The 27180-nt window shown below is 42.7% G+C and overlaps 1 protein-coding gene across 4 annotated transcripts; it reads right to left on the minus strand.

Annotated features, from left to right (window-relative positions):
• On the minus strand, positions 1 to 27128 carry LOC311430377 (uncharacterized protein). Of its 4 annotated transcripts, none has more exons than XM_084506904.1 (8): positions 27042 to 27122; positions 26891 to 26962; positions 26237 to 26464; positions 8237 to 8512; positions 6168 to 6416; positions 2559 to 2696; positions 1861 to 1980; positions 1 to 377 (listed from the first exon to the last, which is right to left on the minus strand). In XM_084506904.1, exons 3-8 carry the CDS (start codon positions 26253 to 26255, stop codon positions 217 to 219), a joined length of 963 nt encoding a protein of 320 aa, XP_084363030.1. In that variant the 5' UTR covers positions 26256 to 26464; positions 26891 to 26962; positions 27042 to 27122; the 3' UTR covers positions 1 to 216. The 4 variants fall into 4 exon arrangements, with proteins under 4 accessions (XP_084363030.1, XP_084363031.1, XP_084363032.1 ...); XM_084506905.1 differs by having other exon boundaries at positions 26891 to 26957; positions 27042 to 27060; XM_084506906.1 differs by lacking the exon at positions 26237 to 26464 and having other exon boundaries at positions 26891 to 27128.
• Positions 27129 to 27180: the final 52 nt, after the last annotated feature.

A 27180-nucleotide genomic window follows, 5' to 3' on the forward strand; every position in this document is an offset into this window, starting at 1 on the left:
TTTTGTTAGGGAACCTGCCAGCCCATGGTAGCATGGCCTTGGAGCCACACGTTTGTTTTTTTTTTTTTTTTTAAATGAGGTTATAGCAGGCCTGACACATCACATCTTTCCCCTGCTAAAATTTTCCAGACCAATTCTTATACACAGTGAGACTATGGGATGCAAAGGATGGGTGTCACAGGCTTCAGGAGAGGGTTAAACAGCAACCATGTCACATTAGTCATCAGTTGGGTCCGGGAAGCAGTCTGAGGCATGTTCCTGGCTTTCCACGTAACCTATCATCTCCTGTTCTGGCATTTCCTCAGGTTCTACCACCACTGGAAAATTTTCTTCCACCAGGGGCAAGGGCTCAGTGCCTGGACCAATCTGGGCAGCATCTGGAAAAGAAGGGGGAAACAGCTTACACATGTGTGCAACACATTTAACCCTGTGGAAGTTACCCCCTCCGCTCCCCAGCCCTCACTGCTGCAAGCTGCCCAACCAGCTCAAGCACCCCCTTCCCCAGGCTTCTACAAGCCACATTTCAATATGCTTTATAATTACTCATTTATGGAGCTTCCTCTGCAAGACACATTGGTGCTGAAGCTCTCAGGGCCCAGCAAACCAAAATATACCAAAACATACCAAATCCAAATCTATTCAGTTTTATTTGAATCATAAAAGCTGGCTAAATGTACATTTTTAATATGTTCTCACCTTAACACTTCCCACATGCAATTCTGCTTTTACTAAGTTGTAGAAAAATTAAGTATGGGATGTTTTGTTAGTCAAACTGATACTGTGGAATTTTTTAAAATAGAAACAAGTTCTACATTATTTATATTAATATTAAACAACTACCTGAATGACTTGCATTTTTTTCCCTTTCTTGCACTATATTCAATGAATGCTTCTTTAACAACGATTTAATTATGATGCTCCCTTCTTTAACAATGATTTAATTATGATTCTTCTTTAATAAGTGCTTTTAATAAACTGAAGGCAGAGCAATGAAGCATCTAAGGATAGACAAAAAGCACAGCCAAGCAGGTGAGAGGCCATGCACAGTACAGCAAAGGACAAAGGGAGCAGAGGCAGCAGAGCTGAGCTATGACCTGTGTAATGATGTCTGCACTGGACCTACTTCAGCTGTTGATGATGCATTACTAAAGAAGGTATTGCCGAGCATTCATGTTTGTGACATAAATTTGAGGGAAACAATGCAAAAAGCGGAGTATTAATATCAAGTGTTCACAGATTTCTGAAGGGTTTTCATTGCTGCATTCTCTTGACCACACTGTGCAAAAGCAGTGGGGTTTCATTATCCGTTATTTTGGAGGATATAAAATATGGCTGTATTCCTATTTTGGCCCCAGTTTAAGGAAATATGCAAACCTCTGACTTTGATAGGATTTAGCCCTGTTTGCAGCATATTGGTAGATGCTGTCCCAAAGAAGACGTCTGCCTACTAAAACAATGCTGATTCTTATAAAATCAAACTGATGATAAAGGAGAGGGGTGATAAAAATTGCGGAAAAGCTGCTAATTTGGGGTGGGGGTTGCTGTTTGTTTTTCTTAAGAGACATTTTAGCACAGGACACAGTGGCACAGGCAGCATGCAGCCTGCTGGCAGCACCCTCTGCAGGACGCTTTCGAGAAGACTGCTGCTACATCCCACGGCTGGCTGAGGGCAAGAGCTACCCAGTACAGCACTGATGAGCGACCTGCTGCAACTTCTGTCACCCAGACAGAACGGGCCTAGCAGCCCGCACTAGCTATCCCCAGGCTTCCCTCTGCAGCCAGGTCCCTCCCTGCTGTCCCACACGTCCATTTCACCCTCCTCAGCAGGCTGTCTGGCGTGAAACAAGTCACTGGACACACCTGGCACTGGAGGGCAGTCGATTTGGGCAGCTTGAGCCTCCACATGGTCTCCATTGGGGGGGCTCTTCACAGCTTCACTGGAGACCACTGACATCGCTATTCCGTCATCTTTTTCATCCTCTGAAAAGCCAAAAATCAGAGACTTGAAGGGAAGAGGCCCCCAGCAGCACTGGAACGTTCACCACAAGGCCAGGCCTCCAGCACCCACTCGTGGCTCCCCCTCACATGGTGCTGGCCCCACTCCCAGAGCAGACAGATGCCAGCATGGAGGGCCACTGCCAGCCTGACAGAGACCAGCCTGGCCATGCTGCCAGGATCACAGCTTGAGGTGGCCACGCAGGGAGTGAGCACTTGGGGACAGGTGCTGACAGAGGACAGCCAGCAGCAGCCGTCAGGATCAGGCCCAAAAGGGGGCTCCATTTTCTCACAGAAAACACTTTGCTGTGTTTCCTTCTGGCACACACAAGCAAATATAAACTGAAAAGAGGAAAAACACAGTTTTCTTCAAGATCCCACCACTCCTAACGGTTGCCTCTCCGTGAGTAGGTTTCTGCTCTGCTGGGTCAAGGGAGAGCTAGATGGAAAGTGACTAACCACCGAGGTGAGGCCAGTTCATGCTGGGGCTATTTCTGCCCCAACCTGTACATACACTATCCTCTGGCAGATCCACCCCAGGGGCAACAGAGCTCCCCACTCACCTGAAGGCACTGGGATAAACTTGTGCTTCCTCTTCATGCAGCAGCAGATGACTGAGGACACAACCACCACCAGGATAGCTGCACCCCCTGCACATCCTGCCAGGATGTAGATGAACAATGGGTACTGCAGCGGGTCTCCTGTAAGAAGGACAGCATTGTTAGTTGCCAGGGCAGGCAAGCTTCTTTCTCCCGGCTGGAGAAAGCCCCACAGACAGATTAGGGCACATGGGCATTACTGTTGCCCATTTCTCTCAAGGATTCTTGAGATGGGCTGGAGCTCCAGCTCCAGCTCCTGAAGCCGCTCCAGCTCCAGCTCCTACTGCTGCTCCAGTCCCAGCTCCTGCAACTGCTCCAGCTCCAACTCCAGCTCCCGCCGCCCATTTCTCTCAAGGATTCTTGAGAGAAATTATGAGCTGTAGCATATCATCATTTATGTCACATCATTTAATCATTGTATGGAATTTTTCTTTATGTAAGAGGCTTACACAACTATGCTGTGTGTATTTGTCTGTTTCTGTCTACTCTGACCAATAACATCTCAGATAATCCACACTTGATCAAATTTAATGGAGGAGGTGATGGTTTTAAAGATGCTACATTTCAAGAAGTTTTATGTCAAGAAGTTTTGTGAAACAGAAAGCCCAGAAGAAGACCTAAGCTAGCATCTCCTGCTGAAAGGAGAGCCACAGTCTGCCGTCAGTGCTCAGATTAGGCTTCAGAGAATCCACTTGAGATAGCAGTATAGCAACTACACCAACCTCAAAGGAAGTGCAGGCTCTGATCTGACTTTGTCAGACACCAGAGAATCCAGCCACCAGGGCCAAAGCTGTAGGGAAGATTTCATTGCTGCTCAGGGAAGGATTTTTCTTTATTGTCCTCCCCAGCTGAGATCACGCAAAACTCCTAGCAGGAGGCTAAGGCTGCAGATGGCGGAGCAGAAGGCTAGGCACACGCTGGTGGTAATTATTACCCAGCTCAGAGACCCTTGCTCAAGGCTGCTGTGACAGGTCATATGAGCAGGGACTGCTGTAGTGAGGGTGAGCAGCGAAGCAGGCAGAGACCGTCACAGGCTTGCAGGAGAGAGAGATCCATCCAGACACGCTCCTTTAGGACAATTTGTTCCACTCTGGGGTATCCAGTAAGAAAACTCTTCATCCCAACATGGAAAAAGGCAACAGCTCAAATATCTCTGTACTATACATTCCTTAAAAGCACGCTAAACCTCACCATAGCTTTTTGAATCATTGGGATCTCTTCTTGCCTGCTACTCAGCCCCATTGAACAAGACAGCAGTAGCTTCACTTAGCAAGGCTGAACAACTAGGAACCAGAGCAGCTATCCAAACACAGAACTTCTTCACTTTCCCTGCACCTCTCTTTTTAAAAACACTCTGGCTAAACTCTGGGCAGCACCACTCAGGTTCCTCCAAGAAGGCTGCAGACAACTCCTTCCTGAGCTGGGTGCAGCACAGCATCAGCACAGTTCTCCTGCTTGGCCAACCTCTATAAGGAGAGTTACCACATTTTTAGAAGTCTAGGCTCAAAATTAAACTTTGAGCAAATGAGAAATCATTGTCCTGATCATTTTAATTCCTATGAGGAAAACTCAAGAGAATATTGTCCAAAGCATAAAATGTTGAAAATAGTCTTGAATATTTCTTAAAAATTTGCCATTTGTTCAGAAAGTCTTTCCAAGATGAAATATGTTAAAAAAAAAAAAATCAAAAATAAAACAAGCAGTAATTAAAATATGAATAATAAAATCCTTTTATGTATGTTGACTTGTAAATTTCTGAGCCATTTGTTTTAGATTCTCCACAGTGAGAGCCCTTTGGTGCCTTGGAAATTTATAAACATTTCTGTCAAATTGTCTTAAACACTTAAAATTAATTTCATCAGCCAACAGGTTGCCTAAATGATTGCTTTTACAATAGATCTTGCACCTGAATTGGAACAACAGTGGAAAAACTATATTTATCCCTTTGTTTGGAACAAATAATTACGCACAAAATGAGTTAGTCATTAATTCATTTAGTTGAACTTATTTCTCTCTTCATTTTTCTAGTATCAAAAATGGCTTTAGCTCACTTCTTATGAATGCGGCTGCATTTGGTGACTAAAAAGTAAAGTTGCTGCTACTTCCCTGCTCTCACGCCCTTTCCAGTACATGTTTATGCATGTGCTCATCCCAGAGCTATCACCAAATTCCCTCGTGGGCTTTTGAAGAGGAAATGAGAAACTGATATCGCACCCAGGGGACTGGGCAGCCACCCAGAATAAACAATGGTAGCTGTCAGCACTTGTGTAGTTTATCTTGATTCAGAGCTCACAGACATTTGCATCCTCATTCCCCAGTGTCTCAGTTAACTTGGGTCTGACCATGCTGAACAACTTTTGGCCAATTCAACTGGACAAAATTCAGATTGCTGCTCCACAATCACAAATGCCAAACTTGTACAGGCTGGCCCACAGCACCAATGCAACCAAACACAAACAGCCCATGGCATTTCTGTCAAGTGCCAGAGCACACAATTTGGTGCTTAGGTCAGTATTTTTGCTTTTTTACCAACTCTACGCCAGTCTTGAGAAAAGACAGTACCCAATCTGCTGTAGAGTTGGAACATTTCAGGCAATTTCTAAAACACTAGGTGCTATTGCACAGTATAATTTAACATAGCAAAGCTATGTTAAATTACTTATGACTAAATCAGTCAAAAGTCTTATAGTTAAATCATGTTATCCTGACAGTTCTGATGACATCTTCACTGCCAGGGAGGACAAAAACCTTCGAAACTTTACTACTGGAGATGCAAGTAAATATCTAATCAATTTGATTTTTTTTTTCTTTATTAAAAGTCAGCTTACAACACTAACCAGTGCTTTGCATCATGAGGTTATGGCAATCCTAGGATCCAGATTTACTGTCTCATTAAAGCAGGTTACTCAGCATTTATAGAGAGCTTGCAAAGGGATCAAGTCATGGCCTTCCCACAGAAGTGCATACCCAAGCAGGGACACAAATATATACACTTTTTTTTTTTTTTTTTTTTAAGTAAATTACATCTTTACCACACCTCTGATAATGCAGGGCTGATAAAGATATTTATATGCTCTGGTATATCTTTGTATTGGTGGTCTAGACAAGGAGAGAAGAGATGAGGCAAAACACCTCATCTGAATTCAGCCCTGTTGTTGCTGCTGGATTAGAATAAATGTTTTTCCAAGGATGTTGCACAAATTGCAAGGCAGTGAGGGTAACAGGTGGATGTAAAAGTAGGAAACATCTCGTGTTTCTACACTGACTCTTAAGAGCATACAGAATCCCCATCATTGGAAGTAGAAAAAGAAATACAGATATCCTTCCTGGCAGCAGAGTTGGGGAGAAGGACCTGCTGAACAAAGCTTCACCCTTTCTATGACTGTAGGCTCCGTTTGAGACAGAGCAGGAAGAAGGAAGTCAATGGGACACTTTCTAACGGGGGATGTGGTAAAGTCTGGAAGGCAGCTGCCTGAAGACAGAAGACCTCATTTTTATATTGACAACAACAAGTCCTAAGATTCCCACCACAAGAGACCAAGAGGGAAGTTTTCTGGCGATGCCATTACTCACCATAGCTGCAAGACAACACAATGGGCCCGCACCTCGTGATGCCGTTCTTGTGGTGAACCTCACATACAAACTCCCCAGGCATGGTTCTGTCCAGGCGAACCTTCTTCCCACCATCCTTAATGCAAGCCTCAGAGGTCTTCAGCTCACTGCCATTCAGCAGCCACTCAAATCTCATCCTCTCATTGCTGGACACGTTGCAGGACAACTCTACGGTCCCATCAGGGAAGCACTGGATAGCAATGGCTGGCTCTGGTCATGCAACACAGGACAACAGGAATGGGGAGGGAAGAGAGACAATGAGCAGACTCAGCAGTGACTGAGAACTGGGCAGGAGCTTTTCCTACCAGGAAGACTCCTACGGCATTTGCTGTTAGCCAGGGTGCACAACAATTAGTAACCACTCTTCAGTGTCTGCTCCCAGCCCTTGGCAGGACTCACTCAACCCTACTGCTGCCCCTTGGTCAATGTTCCGGGGACATCACAAAAATACAGCTTCTCTTCATTTTCCATGTAGAAACTGATAAAGATAGCAACAGAAACCCATGATCTGAGGATCATGGACACACCTGGGGGCCAGAGGCTTCTTCCATAATCAATGGATACTTGTAGCTTCAGAGGAGATTCAGCCCTCTCCTTGACCAGATACTTTTGCTATCACTGTCTCTACTTCTGTTTTAGTGAGAAATTAGTACAGATCATGCCTGTGCCTAACATAGGTACCAATACAAGACATCCACAGATAGAATGGCCCAGGCTAGGACAACTGAAACTGAAGGAACGCATTGATGATCGTATTACAAAAGAGAGAAAAATCAGAAAAACAATCTATTAAAAGGAACCAATCTGCTACTTTGCAAATACAGACTAAACAGAGAGGCTGTGTGGTTTTATGACCATAAGAGTTGCATTGAGAATATCTATGCAAATCATCCATGTAAACAAGCTCAGAAATCACCCTCCTCAACTATGACATCAACTTCAACTAAAATTACTACCTCCAGAAATTCCTTTGCTGTGAAATTGTTTCCCTAACTTTATGTGGCAACAGAACTCAAGGAGAAGACAAAAGTTCCCAGAGTAAGTTCACTGAAATAGAGGTAAAAACCAGGGCACTTTGCAATCTTTGCTTACTTCTCATCTAAGCCCCTGATCTTTTCTGGCCAAGGAGTCACATCTTTGACCTACTCTCTGTGGCAGTTCTGCTTGTTTGCACTTGAACAGCGTAAGGATTCATTTGTCTTCACTGAGATCAGTTTGCTTTGACATTTTCATTACACTTTCATGCACTTCAATTTCTCTTAAAAACTTCTAAGTGAAAGCTCTGTAAAAGGAACAGTGGAGATGAGGACAAGACCCATGGTTAGTGGCTATCTAGAGCAATGTTCAGCAAGGGGCTGAACCTGTTTAAGCCTTCTCTCTATTAACCCAAGCAACAAGCTGGATTCTGTATCAGTGACTCCATTTCCTTCTTTTCAGTCCACAGGTGGATGACCAGGTAAATGAAGGGGAGTGGGAATGCTGAGGCCACAGGGATGACATCAGAGAGCCTGGCAAATTAAGGTACCTACTGCATGTCTCTACACAGACCCAGGAGATACTGACCTCAAAGCTGATAGTGGGCAGGAAAAAACTCAAAGTCATACCTGGACTCTTTCACTACCTTTTTGCAACTGCACAAAGCAGTCTCTTCATGAGACCCATCAGGAAGATTGTTCTAGAAATGGACTGAAATCTCCAGCTGCATGTCTATATACTGTAGACTCAGCTTTAAAAATACTTTATGCTGCTGCCTTTTATGTAAGGAAAAAAAAATAGTACATAGCTCAACTGACTGGCTACTCGAAGGGAGGCTCAACAGGCAGGAAAGACTGACAACACGGATGTCAAAAGCATTTCTTTAGCTTATGCTCACCATTCCTGCTCTGAGACTTATGAAGCTGTGCCTTCTGTTCCAGAGGCCCCTATAGCTCCTGCAAGCTCAAGAGGTGTCTTTAAAAGAAATTCAAGGCAGCAGCTTCCAGACAGGCTCACGGATTCACAAGCTATTTATTGCTAACAAAGTCACTTACCAAGTACTTCCAGTGCAAAGGATTTGGTGATGTCATTAAAAACAAACTCATAATTTCCTTCATCCTCCTTCTCCACACTCCTTAGCACTAGAGAGCCATTCTGCAAGTTCAGACGTCTGTAACATGTGCCACAGCTGACCAACCAAGTACCATTTACCATGTTAACGAAGCATCTCTCATTGTCCTTGCTCATTTTGGAGAGGTTCTGCAGGTTTTCAAGTCCTATAGGAAACATAGCTGAGCTGCCACTGAGCGCACCAATTGTGGTGACAGAGCCTGGAAGGAGAGCACAGAGTGTAGGCAGTGAGCTTTCTGTGTGTCTGTCTGTCCATCCATCCTCAGCTGCCCCCCAAAAGGGCAAAAACTGAGGTCAGATGTAAGAGGGACCCATCCCTATCAATAGTCTGGGGACACCAGGAGTCAAAAAAAAAATCAGAGGAGCAGGAAGGGTGACAGTATGCCTTCTATAAAGGTTAGCTTTCTTTGCTGCTACCGTGAGGATTGTCACCATGCACACAGTGACACGAGTCTGAACAGCTGGTCTTTCCTCTCCCCAGATTTTACATGACCCTACCCTCTCTCTACCACTTCTCCTGGTTGCTGCATGTCTGTGCAGAGAAAAATGCTTAGGGCATTAATGCCATAGGTGTAGCGTAGGTGATAGCTGAAATAATTGCTGCTTGCACAGCTTCTTTTACCTAAAGAGTACTGTCGCAGTGTCTGCGTGAACAAGCTTCACAGTATCTCTGCACATTATTAAAGTTGCTGTACTCAAATCACAGATGGGTAAATAGCAGGATGACAGCAGCTCAGGGACTGACCCAAGGTCATACCAAGTGTCAGGAACAGGACCACACTGCTCTCCAACCCTCCAGCCAGCAATTTACATACAAGGATCTTACGTTCTCTGTTGAAATGCTTTTACAGACACTGGGAAAGTACTATATTGTTAGTTACAATTAGTTTGCTTAAAAAAATGTATATACATCTTCCCATAGTCTGACTGCTCCTTTCATGCATTAGCAGTTACACTACTTGATGTATCACAGTGCCTGGCAGAGTCCTTAAAGATCTTGGAATAAAATTAAGGTGTCCAACAACCTAGGCAAATCTGTGCCACAATGCCATAAAGAAAAATCCCACTTACCATCAGTAACAGTTATTATCACCAGCAAGCACTGCAGAATAAAAGGAGAGTTGAAGTCCATTTTAAAGAACTCCTTGCATCACATGCAGAGACGACAATCTGGCTACAGAGCTCAGTGAATATAGTGTTCAGGAAATGATGTCAGAAGCAAGAGTGAAAAAAAAAAAAAAAAAAAGAAAAGAAACTCCATACTGGACAGATTGAATAATGTTACAAAATAGACCTGCAAGGTTTTGGGTGACTGAATTCAGACTAAACCGACACGAGCCACAGTGTGCTTTGCAAAGTCCTGCACCTTGGAGCAGGCTGCAAGTGTGAAACTAGGACTGGGAGGTGAGGAGAAGGAAAAGCACTCCTGATCAACTCACCCCACTTAGCAAGATGCCAATGCAGAGACTGGGCAGAGGGGAAAAACCTATTTCTTTCGGTCTTTTCCAGTTTATAGAAGTACAGAATCCCCACATCGAGAAGTCTGTCCAGTCAGATAAAGCACTGCATATACAGGCTGATTTTCTGCAGTACCAACAACTGTCCCTCACCAGCAGTAGGTGTGGGAGAATACTCTCCTTCTGTATACAAGGGCTACCTTACCAGCCTGAACTTTGCTGGGCTCTTCCAGTGTTGTGATTGTATCTGCCAGGAAGGAAAAGGTTCTCTGTACAACCACCCCAAGTGAAGAACACAGGCTATAGAAAGCTAAGTTGCATTACAAATCCAGACCAAATACAGCCTGAAAGCCATTCCAGCTCTTCGGAATACAGCTCCTAGAGATGAGACCAGAAAGCCAGCCCTGAAGAACCCCTGTTGAACACATATTCACAGGGCCAGTGCAACTGCCCCGCTTACTTTGTTCACACTCTGAGAGGACTTAAAACTCACTGGTATTTCACACAGAGCATGGAGGAGGAGTGCTGCACACAAGCAATGCAGCAGAATCTGCCACAGCATTAGAGCCAGCATCTCAATGTTTTCAGACACGCTTAGCAGATGTGCTTGGAAACAACTGCAACAGGAGTTCAGGATGCAGCTGGTGATCTTATGCTTTTGCATTGTTTCCCTGGATGCGCAGCCCATTACGTTAAGAAAGCTCCACATGGTGCAATTCTGTATATCAGTATGTTTCTAAGAAATAGTTAAATCCCTTACATGTGCTGTTTTTCAAACAGTTTGGCTCTGCTTGATAATTCCACATTTTGGCCAGTGGTTTGGCCCCTCCAACTTCTTAGTAATGACAATTAAGTCTACTTTCTGCTCCTAGTGTCTAAAACATACAGGTTTGCTCAAGGCTACCACAGCACCATCCTGCCTTTACCATACATGCATAGGACAGTCCTAAATTGATCTACGATGTGACAGAAATAGCCTTCTCTGAGAAAAGCAGTGAAGTGAGTCTTTAGACACTTGCAGCAGAGCAGTGGAAGGAGAAAAGAGAAAAGTATTTACAGCAAGAAACACTTTCGTTTCCTTCTGTACAGCTGAAATTACTTGAAGAAACTCATCCTCCAAATACTGCTGCAAAACTGCGGCTAGCCATCTGCCTCGGATGTGCATGTCCAACTTCATTTCACCTCCACATTTGACGGGTGAGCTGGTTGAGCTTAGGATTGCCGTGCTTTGGTGGAGACAGGAGGCAAAGAAGATGGTACATGCAAGGGTCACTTCAGAACAGAACCCCAAAAAGCTCAGAGCCTCAGAAAAACAGCAAAAGGCAGAGGGGGTTGTCCCACAGCAAAATCCAGCAAAAGTTCACCTTCTCTCCTAGTCAAAGACAGCAGCCTTGCAGAGCTCATTTGTGGATTTGCAGTAAAATGAAAGAAAAAAATACTGCCTTCCTGCTGTAGCTTCTTTGTTACAGAATAGACTCTGCATGACGGTGACATTGTGGTGTCCTGCATTTAGTCTCCCTCGCAGTGACTCCAGGGCAAATGAGTACATTTATGAGTTTAATATTTCTGACTGCTAGCACCCCATACATCACATATGGTATGAAGTCCCATTAGGCTCCTTCTGTCCCTCAACATCCTGGCCAGTGAAAAAAAAGAAGTCACAGCCAGGATGAAGAGGACAGCACATGCACTGTCTGTGTTGCCATCAATCAGCAGTCTCTCATTAAGATCAACCCTCCCAAATTTTGTACATAAGGAATTTTTAGGTGAGATCAAACACTAACTTCTGATATTAACTAATGAATGCTATCAACACCCCAAAGTAGCCAGAGAAAATACTTCCCCTTTTTATATAAAGATGCATGAAATTTTCTGTGACAAAAAACACCTTGTGAGGCTTAACAGAAACCACAAGAGGAAAAAAAAAAAAAGTGATTTACAGTAAAATCTTTTTTACTTGGTGAGCTGCAAGCTCAGGGGGCCATTTTGTCCTTACAGCCACTAATGGCACCGCTAACCACTTTTAAGAGAGGAGGGACACTCATTCCCTACACAAGTCCCTGTTGGAGCATAGGAGACCAAGAAACCTGAGCTAGTAAAGTAGGAAATGAGGTGTGAAGTGCTATGAAGTAAATTTGTACATCTGAGCTCTACATACCTTCCTTTAAATAGGCCGGTGACCACCAGCAGCACACCTATTTTTATGGCTACAAAGGCATGCAGCCTGCCTTCACACAGGGGGAGGCTGCAGAGCCCAGCACCACAGCCTAAGTGCATGGAAATGCAAAACAATGCAGCAGCTCTGGTGATGCACAGGACCACCTCTGCAGGCTGCAGCATCTCCCCCAGGCCAGAAAACCCACAGCTCAGCGGTGCGATGGCACAGCCATGACCTACAGAGCTGCAGTCCTGGGAGGAAGGCAGCTTGTTGCCCTGTTGGTTTTCATGTCCCATCCACACCTACAACTGTCGGTGCATGAGAACATTTTTTAAACACACTTGGAGTGCAGCCATGAGGCAGGAACCAGGTGCAGGCCTAAAAGATGCTTCTGAGTGGTGGCAGTAGGACCCCTGAGACCACAGGGAGAAGATGTTGGGGCAGGGAAGAGTAATATGAATTCTGTTACACAGAACTAGCCAGAGCACTATGCTTGGACCCTGAACTCCTTCTTGGTCTATACTATATCTATATATTATATACAGATCTATATATTTGTATTATATACAGGTCAAGAAATTATATAATTCTATATGCATTTCATATAATTATTATATAATACTTTCTATTTTATATATAGAGAAAGTAGGTTTTCAAAGATAAGCACACAACTTTGTGTTTACATGGTGATAAAGAGAGTGCCATGCAGCTTGTTTCTCTAACTGCAAGTTGCAGAGATCATAGCTACTTGGTAACTTATTTAGGAAGTGGAAATGCCCAGTCTGGGTACTCCTCTATCTCATGTTCAGAACAAGTGACTTTTGGACAAAATATGATGTACCAGGATAGCAGGACTAGCTAGGAAAATGGTCACAGATGAAAGCCCTCATGTCAGGGAATCTACAGCCCCACACAGAGCTGTAAAATGGAAATAAACCTGGACCCTCCCAAACTCCTACCTACAGACAACCATCAACAAAGACATGCATAGGATTTCCCCATCAGCTCCTGCCATGAGACCTACCATGCTGGTCCTTACCTCAGCTGCTCCACCACAGCTCTCATGCTTGACACGTTTGTTGCACAGCACAGCAGCTCTGCTGCTTTGGGACTCAGCATCTCAAATAAAAGCAGTCAGCCTGATCCACAACACACAGCCACCTGCACCCTGTTTATGCAGTCCTGCAGGAGCAGAGAGAGGCTGTGGCATGGCTGTGGACAAACAGACCTACAGCAGCCCCTTCTCAAAGCTGACCCACACCTTAAATGCACATGCCATGCACTTGAACAGATGCATGCCACACCATCTGATAGCATGTCTGACAGATTAATGTTCTTCCCACCACGCAAACCAAAGCAGGGAAGTCCCATGTGTCAAGCTTTATGAAAGTAGACAGGCCAGACTCAGGTCACTGATGCTTCTCCCCACCTCCCAAAATCATTAATTTGTTGCCATTCCTACATAAAGTTGCACCTGGAGAATGTCTCCTCATCAGCTCTTAACATGGATGCTGAATGAGGCAGATTTGGGGGGAAACTGGACTTTAGCTCTCATTCCTCTTGCCTCCATCCCAGAAACAGCCTGCAGGTGATCCTCTTTCCTGCCCAATCCATGCAAACAGGCTTATTTCAGCCTGTACAGATACACATACTGAGGCACAGACGAAGAAGGACCTGGGGATCTCCTGCAGAAGGTCTGCCATGCCTCAGACACATCTCCATGAGACACACACCACTGGTCCTCATCTCATGCTTCCTGCCACAGCACTGACTTTTGCTATGCAATGCTGAGGCTGTCTGAGACCCACTGAACCAGACACTGCTCTTCTGTCTAGGATGGACCACCCAAGTAACAGGGCATGGCACGTAGGATCCTGAAGCAGCAAAGGAGACAAGGTTCTGCGCAGCAGACTGGGGACCTAATCTGCAGAAACCCTCTGCTCAAAGTAAACCAGGCAGAAAACCCACAGCAGCAGTTTCATTTGCTTCTTATTGTCTTATACATTGGGGTAGCAGACTTTGCTACCCAGTAATGCAGAGCAGAAAAGTCCCATGCTTTCAAAATACAGAGAAGACAAGCTGGAGAGAGATTTTCAACTTCCATTTCTGACAAGATAAAAATCCACGTGTTTGTCACACTTCATACATAATCTTCCCCTCCAGCCAGCTCTCTCTGACATTGAAATGAGACCGATCAGGTTTACAGAAGGAAATCAGACTTCTGCACAATAACAGTTGCTATCATTCTCCCTCTTGTCATACCTGAGTGCTTCCCACTTCTCCACAGCTATCAGAGAGCTCCAGGGGGAGCACCACACATTCATCCCACACACATGAAACCCTCAACTCCACTTAGTGCTGAGCAGCTACGTGGGGAGAGACCCAGGCAGGTCCACTGAGCAGCACACACATGGAGACGGCACTGTGCCACAGTGCTCCTCGGGGCGCTGGAGCACACTGAGTGCCCAGTTCCAGGTGAATGGTCTGACAATGGCAGAACACTGCATCATCCTGTCTCAGCGCTCCTGCCACGTACTCACAGCCTTGGCGCACAGGCTCAGGATGACCTCAGTGAGGGCACCAGTTCTGCTGCCAAAGGTCCCAGCACCAGCTACTACCTGCCATCACAGCGCTCATCCATCACCTTGCTGCCAGGGGACAAGAACATGAGGATCCCAGATGTCCAAGCCCAGCGCAACGATCACACAGTTTTCTCTGACATAGCTCTCCTACTTTGGCCCATGATAATGGTAGAAAAAAAAAAAAGTCTGTACATGGAATAACTGCCAGAAACTGCACAATTTGTATTTAGTGCCACTGTGTGCAGGGTAAAATGTTTTGCATTTACTTTGGGGGAAAAAAATATTACACAGCTATTGGGACATACAAGTTCAAACAAGCTGCTACAAGATCAGAACTTGACTGAACAACCCTATCAAGGACAGCAAACACAATACCTGTAGTCTCTAGGCCTTGGCCAGTTCCACTAGAATTAGGGGACAACATGTCTCTGAATGGTCAACACTTGGAGAAGTCAAATTAGGATCCAAGCTGCCACAGGTTGCTGCAGGTCAGCCATGCTTTCATTTCCCCTTTTATTACCCCTTTGTGCCTGCTGCTGAAACTTTGCTACCAGACGCAAGAAACTGCATCTGCTGATACCTGGAGCAAATTAGAGCACTTAAGAGCTTTAAGATGTTTCTTTTAAATAGAACATGTATACTCTTTGACCAAATATATAGATTATATATACACATACACACTATATATAAATATCTCCAGCTCATCTAACTTTGTATTGCCACTTTAAGTGCTTAGCAAATCCAGACCAAGATATGTAGAAAAAAAGTCTTGTCAGAAGATTTAAACTTATTGTACAAGGTCCAGATCGCCACTGGAAACATTTTAGGTGTCCATGTACCAAAAGGATCTGAAAAGCATTATTTTGTGGGATCAAAACTTCAGCTTGTGAAGTTGAATCTCAAAAGGCAAGTGGAAGAGTCCTGGCTGAGGACAAGACAGCAAAAATATGGCCTTTTTAGACTACACAATTCTTATATATCCTGAAAATCTGAAATGAACAAATTTTAAAGAAAGGGTAAGTAATTCTGTATATTTGACAATGCTAAGAGGCTAACAAATATTTCTCCCATACTCAGTGGAAACAGACACAGCCTTCTAGACTGACAGCTTAGTTTGTGGCAGAATGGACTGGGTCAAACCTGAATATGGAGGAAGGCAGAACACCATAATACCCAGTTCTCTGCAAATTGAGTGGCCCCTGAACAGGTCCAAACCACATTGCAACAGATTCAGCTCCATGGAAACAAAACCAAAGCACTGCCAGATTCAAGTCTTCTGAAACTCAGGAAGGCCACCGTGAGACTGACTTTCACATGATGAAAGTTTAAGAATATGGACAATAAGGCTTTCTACCTTGTATTTCCCAATGGCTTATAGAAATAGTTCTAATTACATCCAAGTGTAGACAGTTATTCCAGCAGAGGTGCATATTCTATTAAATGCATTTCCAGCAATGCTGACAACCTTAAAGTACTCCCTGGATATCAAGAGGTGTGCAGATCAAGTTCACATTCACCCATGATTCATTTCCCTAGAGTACTTCTTCCTAAACTTTTCTTTTTATCTCACTGGAAACTGAAATTTGGGTGTATTCACCAGAGTTTTGGATCTGGGGATCTCTCCAGGAGTAAAAATCATGAAAAAAAAGCAGAGTAGTAAACCAACAACTTGAGAAATGCATCACTTAGGCAGAAAAATCTAAATCCATATAAGATTTATTTGCAAAAATCTCACATTACTTACTGTGTTTATTCAAAGAGCAATGGAAAACTCAATCATGGACAGAGATAACATGCATTTTCACATTTCAGTTGAAAAGACTCCATTCCTAGCCATATCACAGAGACAGTATATATAGGTTGCTTAAAATTCTTTTATGTGCTGTAAGGAATGTGATGGAGGGATAAAAGTAACAGCCTGAGACACTCAATAAAGCACAATAAAACACTATGCTTAAGACTTTTAAACCTACCTTACAGATGTAGTTGAAATACTCTTTTTAAGAGAAGATCACCAGATACATCATACCTCCTGACAGCATACTGTTCTCAATCCTCTTGCAGTGCACTCTTGAGAATTAAGGTATTATTAAAGAAAGGCACAAAAACTACTGCTGTCTGAAGAGGGCTGATTCCTCTGATCATCCACGAAGGAAGAAGAGAAGTTGTACCAGACAACCTGATGAGATTGTCACTGGAGCAGAATACATTCCTGGGCAATAAAAGAAAGTGTTACAGGGATGCTGGGCTCTAACTGTAGGATAGTCATGTAGAACTGATTAGAAATGGAATTGGAAATTCATATAGTTCTACCCCAAAGCTGCTCCCAATTGGCCATATAATCCCTAAGAGTGTTTCTATGTTCCTCTCCTTTATTTACTGTACCTGCAAAGGTCAGCCATGGACCAGTAACTAACTAAAGCATTTAATTAAATGCCTTGCAAGCCACCAATTCTTTAGGAGGCACAAGAGACATTATATCCTAGAACAAACATGCAATATTTTCTGGAAAAAAAAAAAAAAAAACAAACTAATTCTAAATAGATTAAGTAACATTTCCATCCAGAGAAAAAAGCTTTTATGGGTTTCCAGAAGAACCTCTTTGTCTGCCTCAGATGTCTACTGCAGGCTGGACCTCATTTCTCAAAGTCTTCAAAGTTACCCACTCAACACAAGGGATGCCCTAAGGAACTTGTACACTTTAACTAGGCCAAGTCACAGACCTCTGTGATTTAGGCAAAAATTGGGCCACCAGAGGTATGTCACACTGAATCCTAGCTATTGCTGTGACACAAATGCAACTGAAGACAGTGCTCACTTCTCACAAGAGCTCTGCTCTTTTACCTCTTTTCCATCACACCACATTTACAGGCTTTGGTAGCTGTACCTGGTTCCATAAGAGGTCACGTGCCCTTTTCCAGAACAGTCCCCCACAAACACGAACTGTTATGCAGTGAATATAACTGGTGGTAGATGGCTTTTGCTTCATTTCTGTTGTTTCACCAAGAGCTGATCACACATACCTAAAACCCAGCAGGGCATACACATTCATGCTGGAAAAATCCCCCAAGACAGTTCCCCCCCCGCCCCCCCCGACATAGTGCAAATCACTAGAGCTGAACAAATACATAATAAATAAAGGGTTCTTGATATCCTTATGTACACATACTCACTCACAAGGAAAGAATCAAAGGAAGAACAGCTGTGCCCCAAGTTTGCATCCTCTTAAATGAAGCATAGGGAAATTACAGGAACTGTATTAGCATCTTCAACAGTAGTACATGGCCCTTGTCCCATCTGCCCGTTCAGCCCAGGGAACCCAACCAAACACCCTTCTGTTTCAAGAGGAATGACATTCCTTTGGCAACCCATACATTTGTGTGTGCAAATACAAGCACCAGTGAAGAACCACTACCCACATAAAGAGGAAAAGCCCCATGTATCTTCACTAGCCAGCTGAAGACAGGAGAGAAGCCTGAAGGTCACACCAGAGTTTTGAATGCACACACCCTAATCAATACAGACCAGTTAACCTGACCCACACAGCTCCCTGCGCAGGACCCCATTCTACCTGCTACCCAACAGACGACCTACTGTAAGGTTTCTGAGGCTCATTTCAGGCCCTAGAGAGCCTACTAGTTAGAGCACAAGCTTACCAGTTCTGTAAGAAAGCAGAATTTCAACTAGTCCTATCTAATTTTTTGTCAAGTTAGGCTGTTCTGACCATAGATGTGCAACTAGTCATTGATTACTAAGTGTTGTTTTTTTCCCCAATCTTTGCTCTCATAATTTTATATCCAGTGAGGCTGAAATAAGCATATAATAAAATTCTTGCCCTTTCACTAAGACTGGATACTTGCCCTAAAAAATTCTCTATAAAAGTTTCTGTCACCTTATCCCAGGACCTGTGTACATGTATTTTAGCTGCCAGACACTTAACATGCAAAACATAGCAGCATTCCAGAATCAGCAGTGCAAGTCCTTTTGGAGAAACTTAAGCATCGTGTGCTAAAAGTAAAGAAATCTTCTCTTGCAAAGTACTCATAAGTACACTATTAATTCCACTGAGAAAATAAATCTAGACACTTTGAGAGAACAAAAGTCAAAGAAAAATACTGCTATCTCCATGTCTACAATTTTTCCTCAGAGTGAGGATGTGCCATCAGTCTGTCTTCATCTTCACATGGCTGTCTTCAAGTTTTGTGACTCTATCCATCAGGGGTCACTACAATATATGAGTGCATGCCATTCCATAGCTGACCCTATTGGAGCAGGACATTGGTCTAGAAACCTGTTTATCCTGTGATCCTAGGTGAAGAAGTATACAATTTAAAAATCATTAAGCATAACATCTACTCTCTTTCAGTAGTCCCTGAACTATTCTCAAATTCCCCATCCTTGAACCAAGTGACTTAGGACTGCTCCACATATACACACTGTTCCTCCTCGTTGCCCACAAGCCTTGGCTCTTTACAGTGTTTCTCCTCTGTCTGTAAGAATGGTCCAAACCCATCCCAGCATGATCAGTAAGCCAATGGTTGCGCTATGGAACCCATCTTTACATTTCCCAATTTCTGTAATTGGCTCCACTTCCCATTAGTAATGAGAGATTTCATTGCTCCCAAGGTTGCACAGCTGAATGGGAAACCTAGGCTACCCTTTCACATAACAAACTCTTAAGCCCTACTTTTCAGAAGCTAGCTGCTGCACTGCTGAATTGCCTTCACGATGGTGCACAGCATTTTGTTCAACAATTGACTGACCCACAACATAAATTATAAAGCAAAAATATGAAAGACTGAAAAAACTTCCAAGACTTTGTTCATATTTAGTAAGTTGTTCGTAACACTGTTCAAAAAGATTGTCCTTTATATATGTATATATTTTTATATGAATATAAAGTTCATATTTAGAAATTACAAGACAACTCTCTAATAAGATTAAGTCCCAGGGATTTGTGACAAGGTCACTTTGAGAACTGTGGTTACTGCTTCTGGAGGAAGTAACTTTTTAGAGGAAATACATCTGAAGGAAATGAGATTAGTTTTCCATTTCACAAACATTCATAGGGTTATCTCTGGGCACACATTCTAGTGCTATTGCCCCTGTTCCTTATCTCTGAGTGGGAAATGCTGCCTCACCATATGCACAGGTATTCATGTAGTAACAAAGCTTCTAGTTACTTGGCACCATTTCTTCAGTAACTTTTGCATCTGTACTTTGTGATATAACAACACATAGCAACTCATCTAACTGGAGGATAAAAAAGACGGGAAAAATTCTGGACTGATATGCTTGCACTACTTTGCTATCATTAGTAAAATCACACTTTATGTACCACCACCACAGAAGAGCAGGGAGGATGGAGAGGCATAGACTGCAGGCAGAATTTGCTTCTGAGTTTCTGCACATCCTGTCCTACAGCACCCAGCAGCACAACACCGAATGCAGCATGAGGAAGTGAGACAAATTAGAAGAACTGAGTCCTAGTGGTCAGTCTTCATTGAAAGACAGGCTACAGTTTGTCTGCAACTGAAGCCAAGTTGTCTGTAGCACCTGCAATTACAGCACTTCACAAACTGAAGGGCAAAGCCTTGACCATAAGCCAGTCAGTTCTGTAAAAAATGTTAAGAGCTCAGAAAACACAAAATACTTCATTATTAAAGATGCAAATGTCTTCGTAAAATATACATATATTTGCTCAAAATTCAGTGCATTTGTAGGTAACATGAATTATTCTGCTTATATTTCATTGCATATAAGTTTGAGATACAGACTTCTATGACTCCAGTAAATTAAGATCACATATTTTTGGTATAGCTAAAGCTGTGCACGCATCTCACATTGCTGCTTCTGTTTCTCATCTCTGATTGGAAAACAATACCTTACTACAAGCAAAATTGCTCTTAGGGCATTTACAACCTTTCTGCCTTTGAGTGTATGTACAACACAGCTCACCAGAAGGAGAATGGGCTTGTACGGAACTTCTTTCCTAAGAGAGTAATTTTTCCAGGAAGGCAGCTCTTGATACAGGACTTCCTCATGTTGAGCTTCCTGAGCATAGGAGCCCACTATTTAGAGTAAAAGCAGCAAAGGAGTGCAATTTCCTCCAGACCATGATTCACTAAATTAGCTAAAGGAACCTAAGGGAAGTGCTACAGATTAACAAGGAAACAAGAGACACAACACAAAATGATCAGGAAAACATCCAACACTCCCTTTACACTGACTTTGCTGCTGCTCCATCGCCTTCCTCTCTGTCATCTAACCCCTGCTGATGTTGAATACCTGCCCAACCCACAGATGATGTGCTTTGAAATCCACCACTCTGTACCACTTAACCACAGTCACTTTCTTTAAAGCTGAATGACCAACACACCATTTCAGATGTCTCAATTGGGCACAGCAACTGAGAATGAACAGAAGCTTAGACACAGCTTTAAAATTGCAGGATATCTTTGTGGACCAATTTCATATTGAAGAAGTGTACTGCAGGCCTTCAACTACCTCATGAAGCCAGATAGGGTGCCAAAAGGGACAGGGTTTCTGTGGTTCTCTTGGCTGAAGAGGCTCGTGTTTCTAGCACTGAGCACTTCCACCACAACATGGAGACACCAGAAGGAAAACTGCTTAGCTAAGGATTAAAAAAAAAAAAAAAAAGATCAGGAAGCAATCACATTCTGAAACCTTGTGGCTACAGCAATGCCAGAGCAATCACTTCAGTCTCTGGGAAATATACTGTAAAGCATGATAGCAGCATGCAGGACCACTGTACTGACAAGGTTAATTAGCAACTCCAGCTAATGTTGGCTGTCTGTGGAAAGTCCACAAAGTTTGTATTTGGGAATTTCATCAGCAATACTGAAATCAAAGTGGAGAAATCTTTATCTGACCTATGAAGACATATTGTTTTATTTACATCACCTGATTTGACAAAAATATGTATGATTAAATAAGTCTGCAAAAGCAAATAGAAGTGGGCAAATACATGCAAGAAAAACAATGCATGAAAGCTCTTGCTCTTCTACTTTATGAAAGACTGGTACCTTTCTGTTTGCTTTGGGATGTTTATGGGTTTAAACACATGCCTCCAGGTTTTGGTTTAAAGTGGTCATACAATCACTGAATCTGATATTTTACATACATCGCCACAGGCTTGGAATGCTTCTTTTTGCAAGGTTTTACATACTCAGTAAGGTTTGATAGTTAAGGTTTTACTTCCTCTTGCACAAAGAGCGATAAACAGTTTTTGAGAGACAGTAGTGCACTGGAGACAGTCTGAATGTAGCTGTCCTTAAGAGGACACAAAAAGCATAACTCTTAATTTTAGCCATACAGTACAGGGGTTGGAGTGAGCATTGTCCAAATAAGGTGACATTGAGCATGGGCTATATGCTAATTCCTCCAGAACCACATCAGTCCTCCAGAAATAACGCTAACAGTATGTCCACATTTACCATTTCTGTCAAAAACTTCCTCTGAGCTGATCATCTTCAGATCTGTTTAATTATCACATAACACTCCTCCAAACACTCTGGAGATACCAGATAGGTAAGTTTTCCATTAATTATCCTTTGTTTGTGCACTAGGAAGCCCAGGACTGGATGCCTTTTCAAAGGCAGAGAGAAAAGGATCAATCTGACTGGCCAATATCTAAAAACTCAGACAAACACTGGTCTTCTATCAACACTGCACATATTGACAAGTTGCTGACTACACCACACCTGAACAGAAACCAGTATCTTCGCAGGCCAAACTGTGGCTTTTAATAGCCTAATTTCAGATTTCTAGCGTTCGAGTCCTGACTTTAGTGTGAGTGCTGTGAACGACTAAAATTACATAACCAAAATCAAGGACATTCTAGCATAACCACCTTAAACCATCAAAGACAGTAGCTGATGATAGCAAAGTGACACCCCGTAAGAAAAAACAGAGGATCTGATCCTTCAAAGTCACTAAGATTATTAACAGCTACCGCAAAGTTCTATTTGTTAATCACCTGATAAAGATTTCTTTTGCACTGTCCTGTATCCATTCTAAGCACTGCTGAGGACAATGATTCCACTATAAAAACCCCAAAAATCTATTGCTGAGTCCAGTTCTTTAGGACACTCCCTGCCTCCTACCTATCAGTACAAGCCAGTTGCTCTAAACCAAGCACAGCCAAAACTAACTATCCACTGTCTCATGTACAGTTCACACACCACCATGCTCTGGAAATACAAAACGTTCAATACCCAGATTCATACATTTCTGAGCTACAAAATGAAGTGGTCTGGATGATGCTGTATCTGAAGCATAAAATAGAAACAAAGACCCACAGGCTGAACTTCAAGCCCTTTGCATCGTATTTTCTCCCCCACTTTGCAGAGTGGGAGTGAGAGAGCAGCTGTGGTGGAGCTCAGCAGCCCAGCTGGGTAAAACCATCACACATGCACTAGTGTGTCTTAAAAACTCATGAAGTATTTTTTGCATAGCACAGAATTCATCTGTCCTCTCACTACCACATTAGATACTTTGTGGACTAACAAATGACTTAGACTACCTAATTAGGACTACTCAAAAATAACCCTCCACACTTGTTTACTGACCACAGACAACAAGAAACCAGTCCTGTATGCACCATTTTACAGCAAAAAGCAAGCCACAGTAATGTCTCTGACCCTCTCTGTGCTCAGATAGCATACACAAGGATTAGGAGAAAGTAACAGGTCAGCTATAAAAACAAGATAGCTTGTTCGGCTCTGCAACCAAAATTTTTCAGTCTGTATCCATGGTGGAAAAGGTTGTGTAGCTCTTCTCAGAGCTATTCTTCCATCAGCCCTGTTACACAACTGTTAGGCTTGAATCTTCTTGTAATCTTCACTGTCACATGGCACGCAAAGGAAGATATCCATTTAGAGACAGGTCTTTCTTTTATAGCAGTGGAGCTTATGAAAAACATTCTCGGTCTACATGGAAGTCTACAACATAAAAAGGAAATTGAGGAATCTTAGTATTTCCTACCATTCACATAGTATTATTCAAGAAAGCAAACCTTAGCAAGCATCCTCCTGTCCAAAAATTGAAAAATAAAGTGCACCATATCAATAATTAACTTTACTTAAAGAGTCAGCATTAATGTCATTACTACTGCCGTCATGTTAATTTCAGGACTGATAGACATGCCACTAAAGTTAGTGGCATAGGTATTATATGTCAGGAAGGAATCATATACTGGAAATCACAAAGGAAGTTTAGATGGTGTGCAGTAGAGTAAAAAAAATGTGCTATTTGTAGTGTGTCACCTTCCCAACCAAGCAAAGCATCCTTCCAAACACATGCTTGCAACTGAACACAATCTGCTGAATTAGCTTACTGTAGCAGTATAAAAATGATCTCCATCTTACCTCTTGTTTTAAGTAAATTAACAGTTGAGGCTGAGTGGTAAATTTGCACGAGAAACTTCCTTACACAACATCCTCTGGGAAGCATCATATACTTACCTCTATTCTTTCAAAAATGCTTACTAACAAGGACCATGCTCATAGAGAAAACCTCCAAACTGTAACTGCTTGAAATGAGACTGTGAATGCAATTCCCACCCCCCCGATCACACATCCCTTAAGAAAATTAAGTTTCTATTCAAGAGATTGCCAAACTGTTGATAGCTCAAGAATAACACACCAGATGAAAATCCAGATGATCCAACTAAAGTGGGATACAGTAAACCAATAGCTGAGATGCCCAGTTTCCTTCACAGAAACTGATGACTAATTATTTGGTGGATATTATCTGTATATATAGCAAGAATATGTAGTTCTCAGTTCAGCATTCATATTAATGTTCTCCTATACACATGCATACACACTCCCGAGCAGACAGAACTGAAAGAACACTTTCTGTGTCACACATCACAAAGGAACTACCCCCAGCAACTCAACACCATCTTTGGTTTCTTCAAGGTCTGGGTCCATAAAGTAGCTTATTACAGAGACTAAAACCATTCCCAGTTCCATGGTACCTTCACAAACAGCAAAGCTCAGTTCCACATTTAGAAACACTCTAAACATGAGACATCCCACTCAGGATCCCACAGCAGAGAAATGAGGCTGGCAAAACATGTAATTTACAGTCACAGCTTATGATCCTGGACAAGGCAACAAAACACAAGGTCAGAGCCAGTGGTGTTTTTAAAAGAACAATTAAGGAGAAAACAAGATTAAGACAGTGCTAACCTAATGAAAACACTAGCTCACATATGTACTGTCATTTAGCTTCACACATGGACTTACCTCTACACTTCTTTCACAGAGGAGAGCACTTCACTTTGGCCCTCCTACACACTTACATTGCTTGTTTTGATCACACCTGTAAAGGAAGGAGTGGAGGCCAACGCACAGGGAGATCCATTTTGTTTCCTATCAGAAGCACAGCTGTCATCAGTCAGCCTCATCTACCCAAGCAAGGTGAAGACTATGCCTTCACACCAAGATAGCTCATTGCAGCAAGATAGGAAGTGCTAAGCATCTTGAAACAACACTTACTTTATCTGACTAGATGCAAACTAATGACATTCAGATACTGATTTGAATCTGGACAAGGGTTTATATGAAAAAAAAAAAAAAAAAAAAAAAAAAAAAATCCAGGCAAGGACAACTCACCAAACCAGAGAACAGTCAGATATAGTCTACCACCTTCCCTTGCATGATGCACACAACACTTAAGACCACACATGATGGCCATGGCAAGACAAAGGTCTTTTTTCAACTAGAGAAGCCAAATCTCTTCTACTACAGAGGCCTACAATACAAGCATCCATCAAGGTTTGTTCACCTGGGCTCATTCATTCAACAACATTTAAAGCAGAGCATCAATGCAGAGATGTTGGACATTTATCTTTCTAATGTATCATCAAGACTAACAAAATCTTCTATTTTAAGAAAACTTTTCTGCCATTTTCTGCCACTTCTGTCAGCATATCTGCTATGTGTGAAGAATGATTCTTTCCTGGCACAGTATACTTTTACTAAAAAAAAAAAAAAAAAAAAAAAAACACACACACAAAACAAAAAAAAACACACACAGTACAGTATTTTCAACACCCTCCTGCAGATGTCTGCTCATCTTTTCATACTCAGAAGATTATTTTTCATTTTCAGGTTACATAGTAAAATCAATGGGTTTAGAGATTTAAAGCACTTAATAGATATGCTAACATAACATGGATGATAGCTATATATTTTTTCTTCACAGCCTTGAAGGTTATTTGCATGCATACAACTGTTCATGGTCTCTAAAGAGCAGAGAAATTTATATGAAACTCTGCTAGTCTCAATTACAATGCTTATTATAGATCACAAATAGCTTTTCTCCACAGAAAACCTGAACAGACTGTAGGGGTCAGCAAAGCCAAGCTAACAGTATTTCTCTTCTCATCTTTTTGCTTAACACTACAGAAGCAAAAATTCCAACCTGAACCCCACTACAGCACTCTCTTTACTGAACAGTTGCCCTGCATTTGTCCACGACATTATATCTGCCCCGTTCACAACACAAAGCTTCAGACCTGCCTTGGGAAGACAAAAGTAGTGAAGGACAAGGCAGCTCTCACATTTGCAGTTATCACTTGCTCATCACAGTCCTGCTCCCCACTTTATGGCCACAAAAGCCCTGGGGACCAGCCATTTTCCCTCAGAACCCCTTTCCCCCCCCCATCGTTTTTATTCGCAACTCAAGTACCCATGCCTTTAATGTCAGCATCCATTTTCCTTCTTTTTCTCTCACATTCTCTGCATGGTCACCTTGGTAAAACCGCAGGATCACTCAGGCCTTGTTCCCACTCTGTTGTCTGCCTTTCACAGAAGGACACTTTCCCCAATACCTCAGATACCAGTTTATACAGATGGGGAGGAAGATAGGTTCTCTCAGTTGGCAGACCTCTTCCAAAACTTTCTCCACAGCCGAGACACAGACCTGTAGGGAAGAAGAGAGGCTTTCTTCATACTGCTTTTGACTCTCACGTTGGGAAAATGGCATTTCTGTTATGAGCTGCACAGTCTCGCTATTTCCACTTAGTGAAAGTTACGGTAATGCCACCGGTACCTATCCCAATCTGTTTCTACTTACCACAGGGCTTAATTTGAGTTCATATTAAGGCACCTTTTTCACACTGCCTGTTGTTCAAGCTTAAGGAGTAGTTAAGCACATTCTGCAAAGTCAGGCTTAACTGTAAGCACTTGAGCTTCTGAGTTGGTTGTGGGTTGTTTTTATTTATTATTTGTGTAAGGCCTGGAAAGGGAGCTTAGAATCCACAGAAGTAATTTCACTGAAAACAGACAAGGTGAAAGAAGTACTCCAACTCCTCAACATTAAAGAACTGTAGAACCCAGAAACACTTACCTGCCAGCTCCTGAACTTGAGTCACTTCCACACGGCTTCACAGTGAAATCATGCCACCAGGCTCTCACTGTACTGAGGAGGCACCAACAACATAGAATTACTCAAACTATTTCACAGAGATGGGAGGAAACACGAAGAAAAAGCAGCCCACCAGGGAACACTGAGTCCACTTCACCACGACAGCAGAAAAACAGCCTATAGAACCTGAGCCTCAAACTACCCCCAGGGAGGTACTTCCCCACAAGTCCTCAGGCTTCCTATATAGCAAAGGTCAAATGACCCACACCTGG

The sequence above is a fragment of the Aythya ferina genome (genome assembly GCF_964211825.1).
Source record: "Aythya ferina genome assembly, chromosome: 1".
Classification (NCBI taxonomy): domain Eukaryota; kingdom Metazoa; phylum Chordata; class Aves; order Anseriformes; family Anatidae; genus Aythya; species Aythya ferina.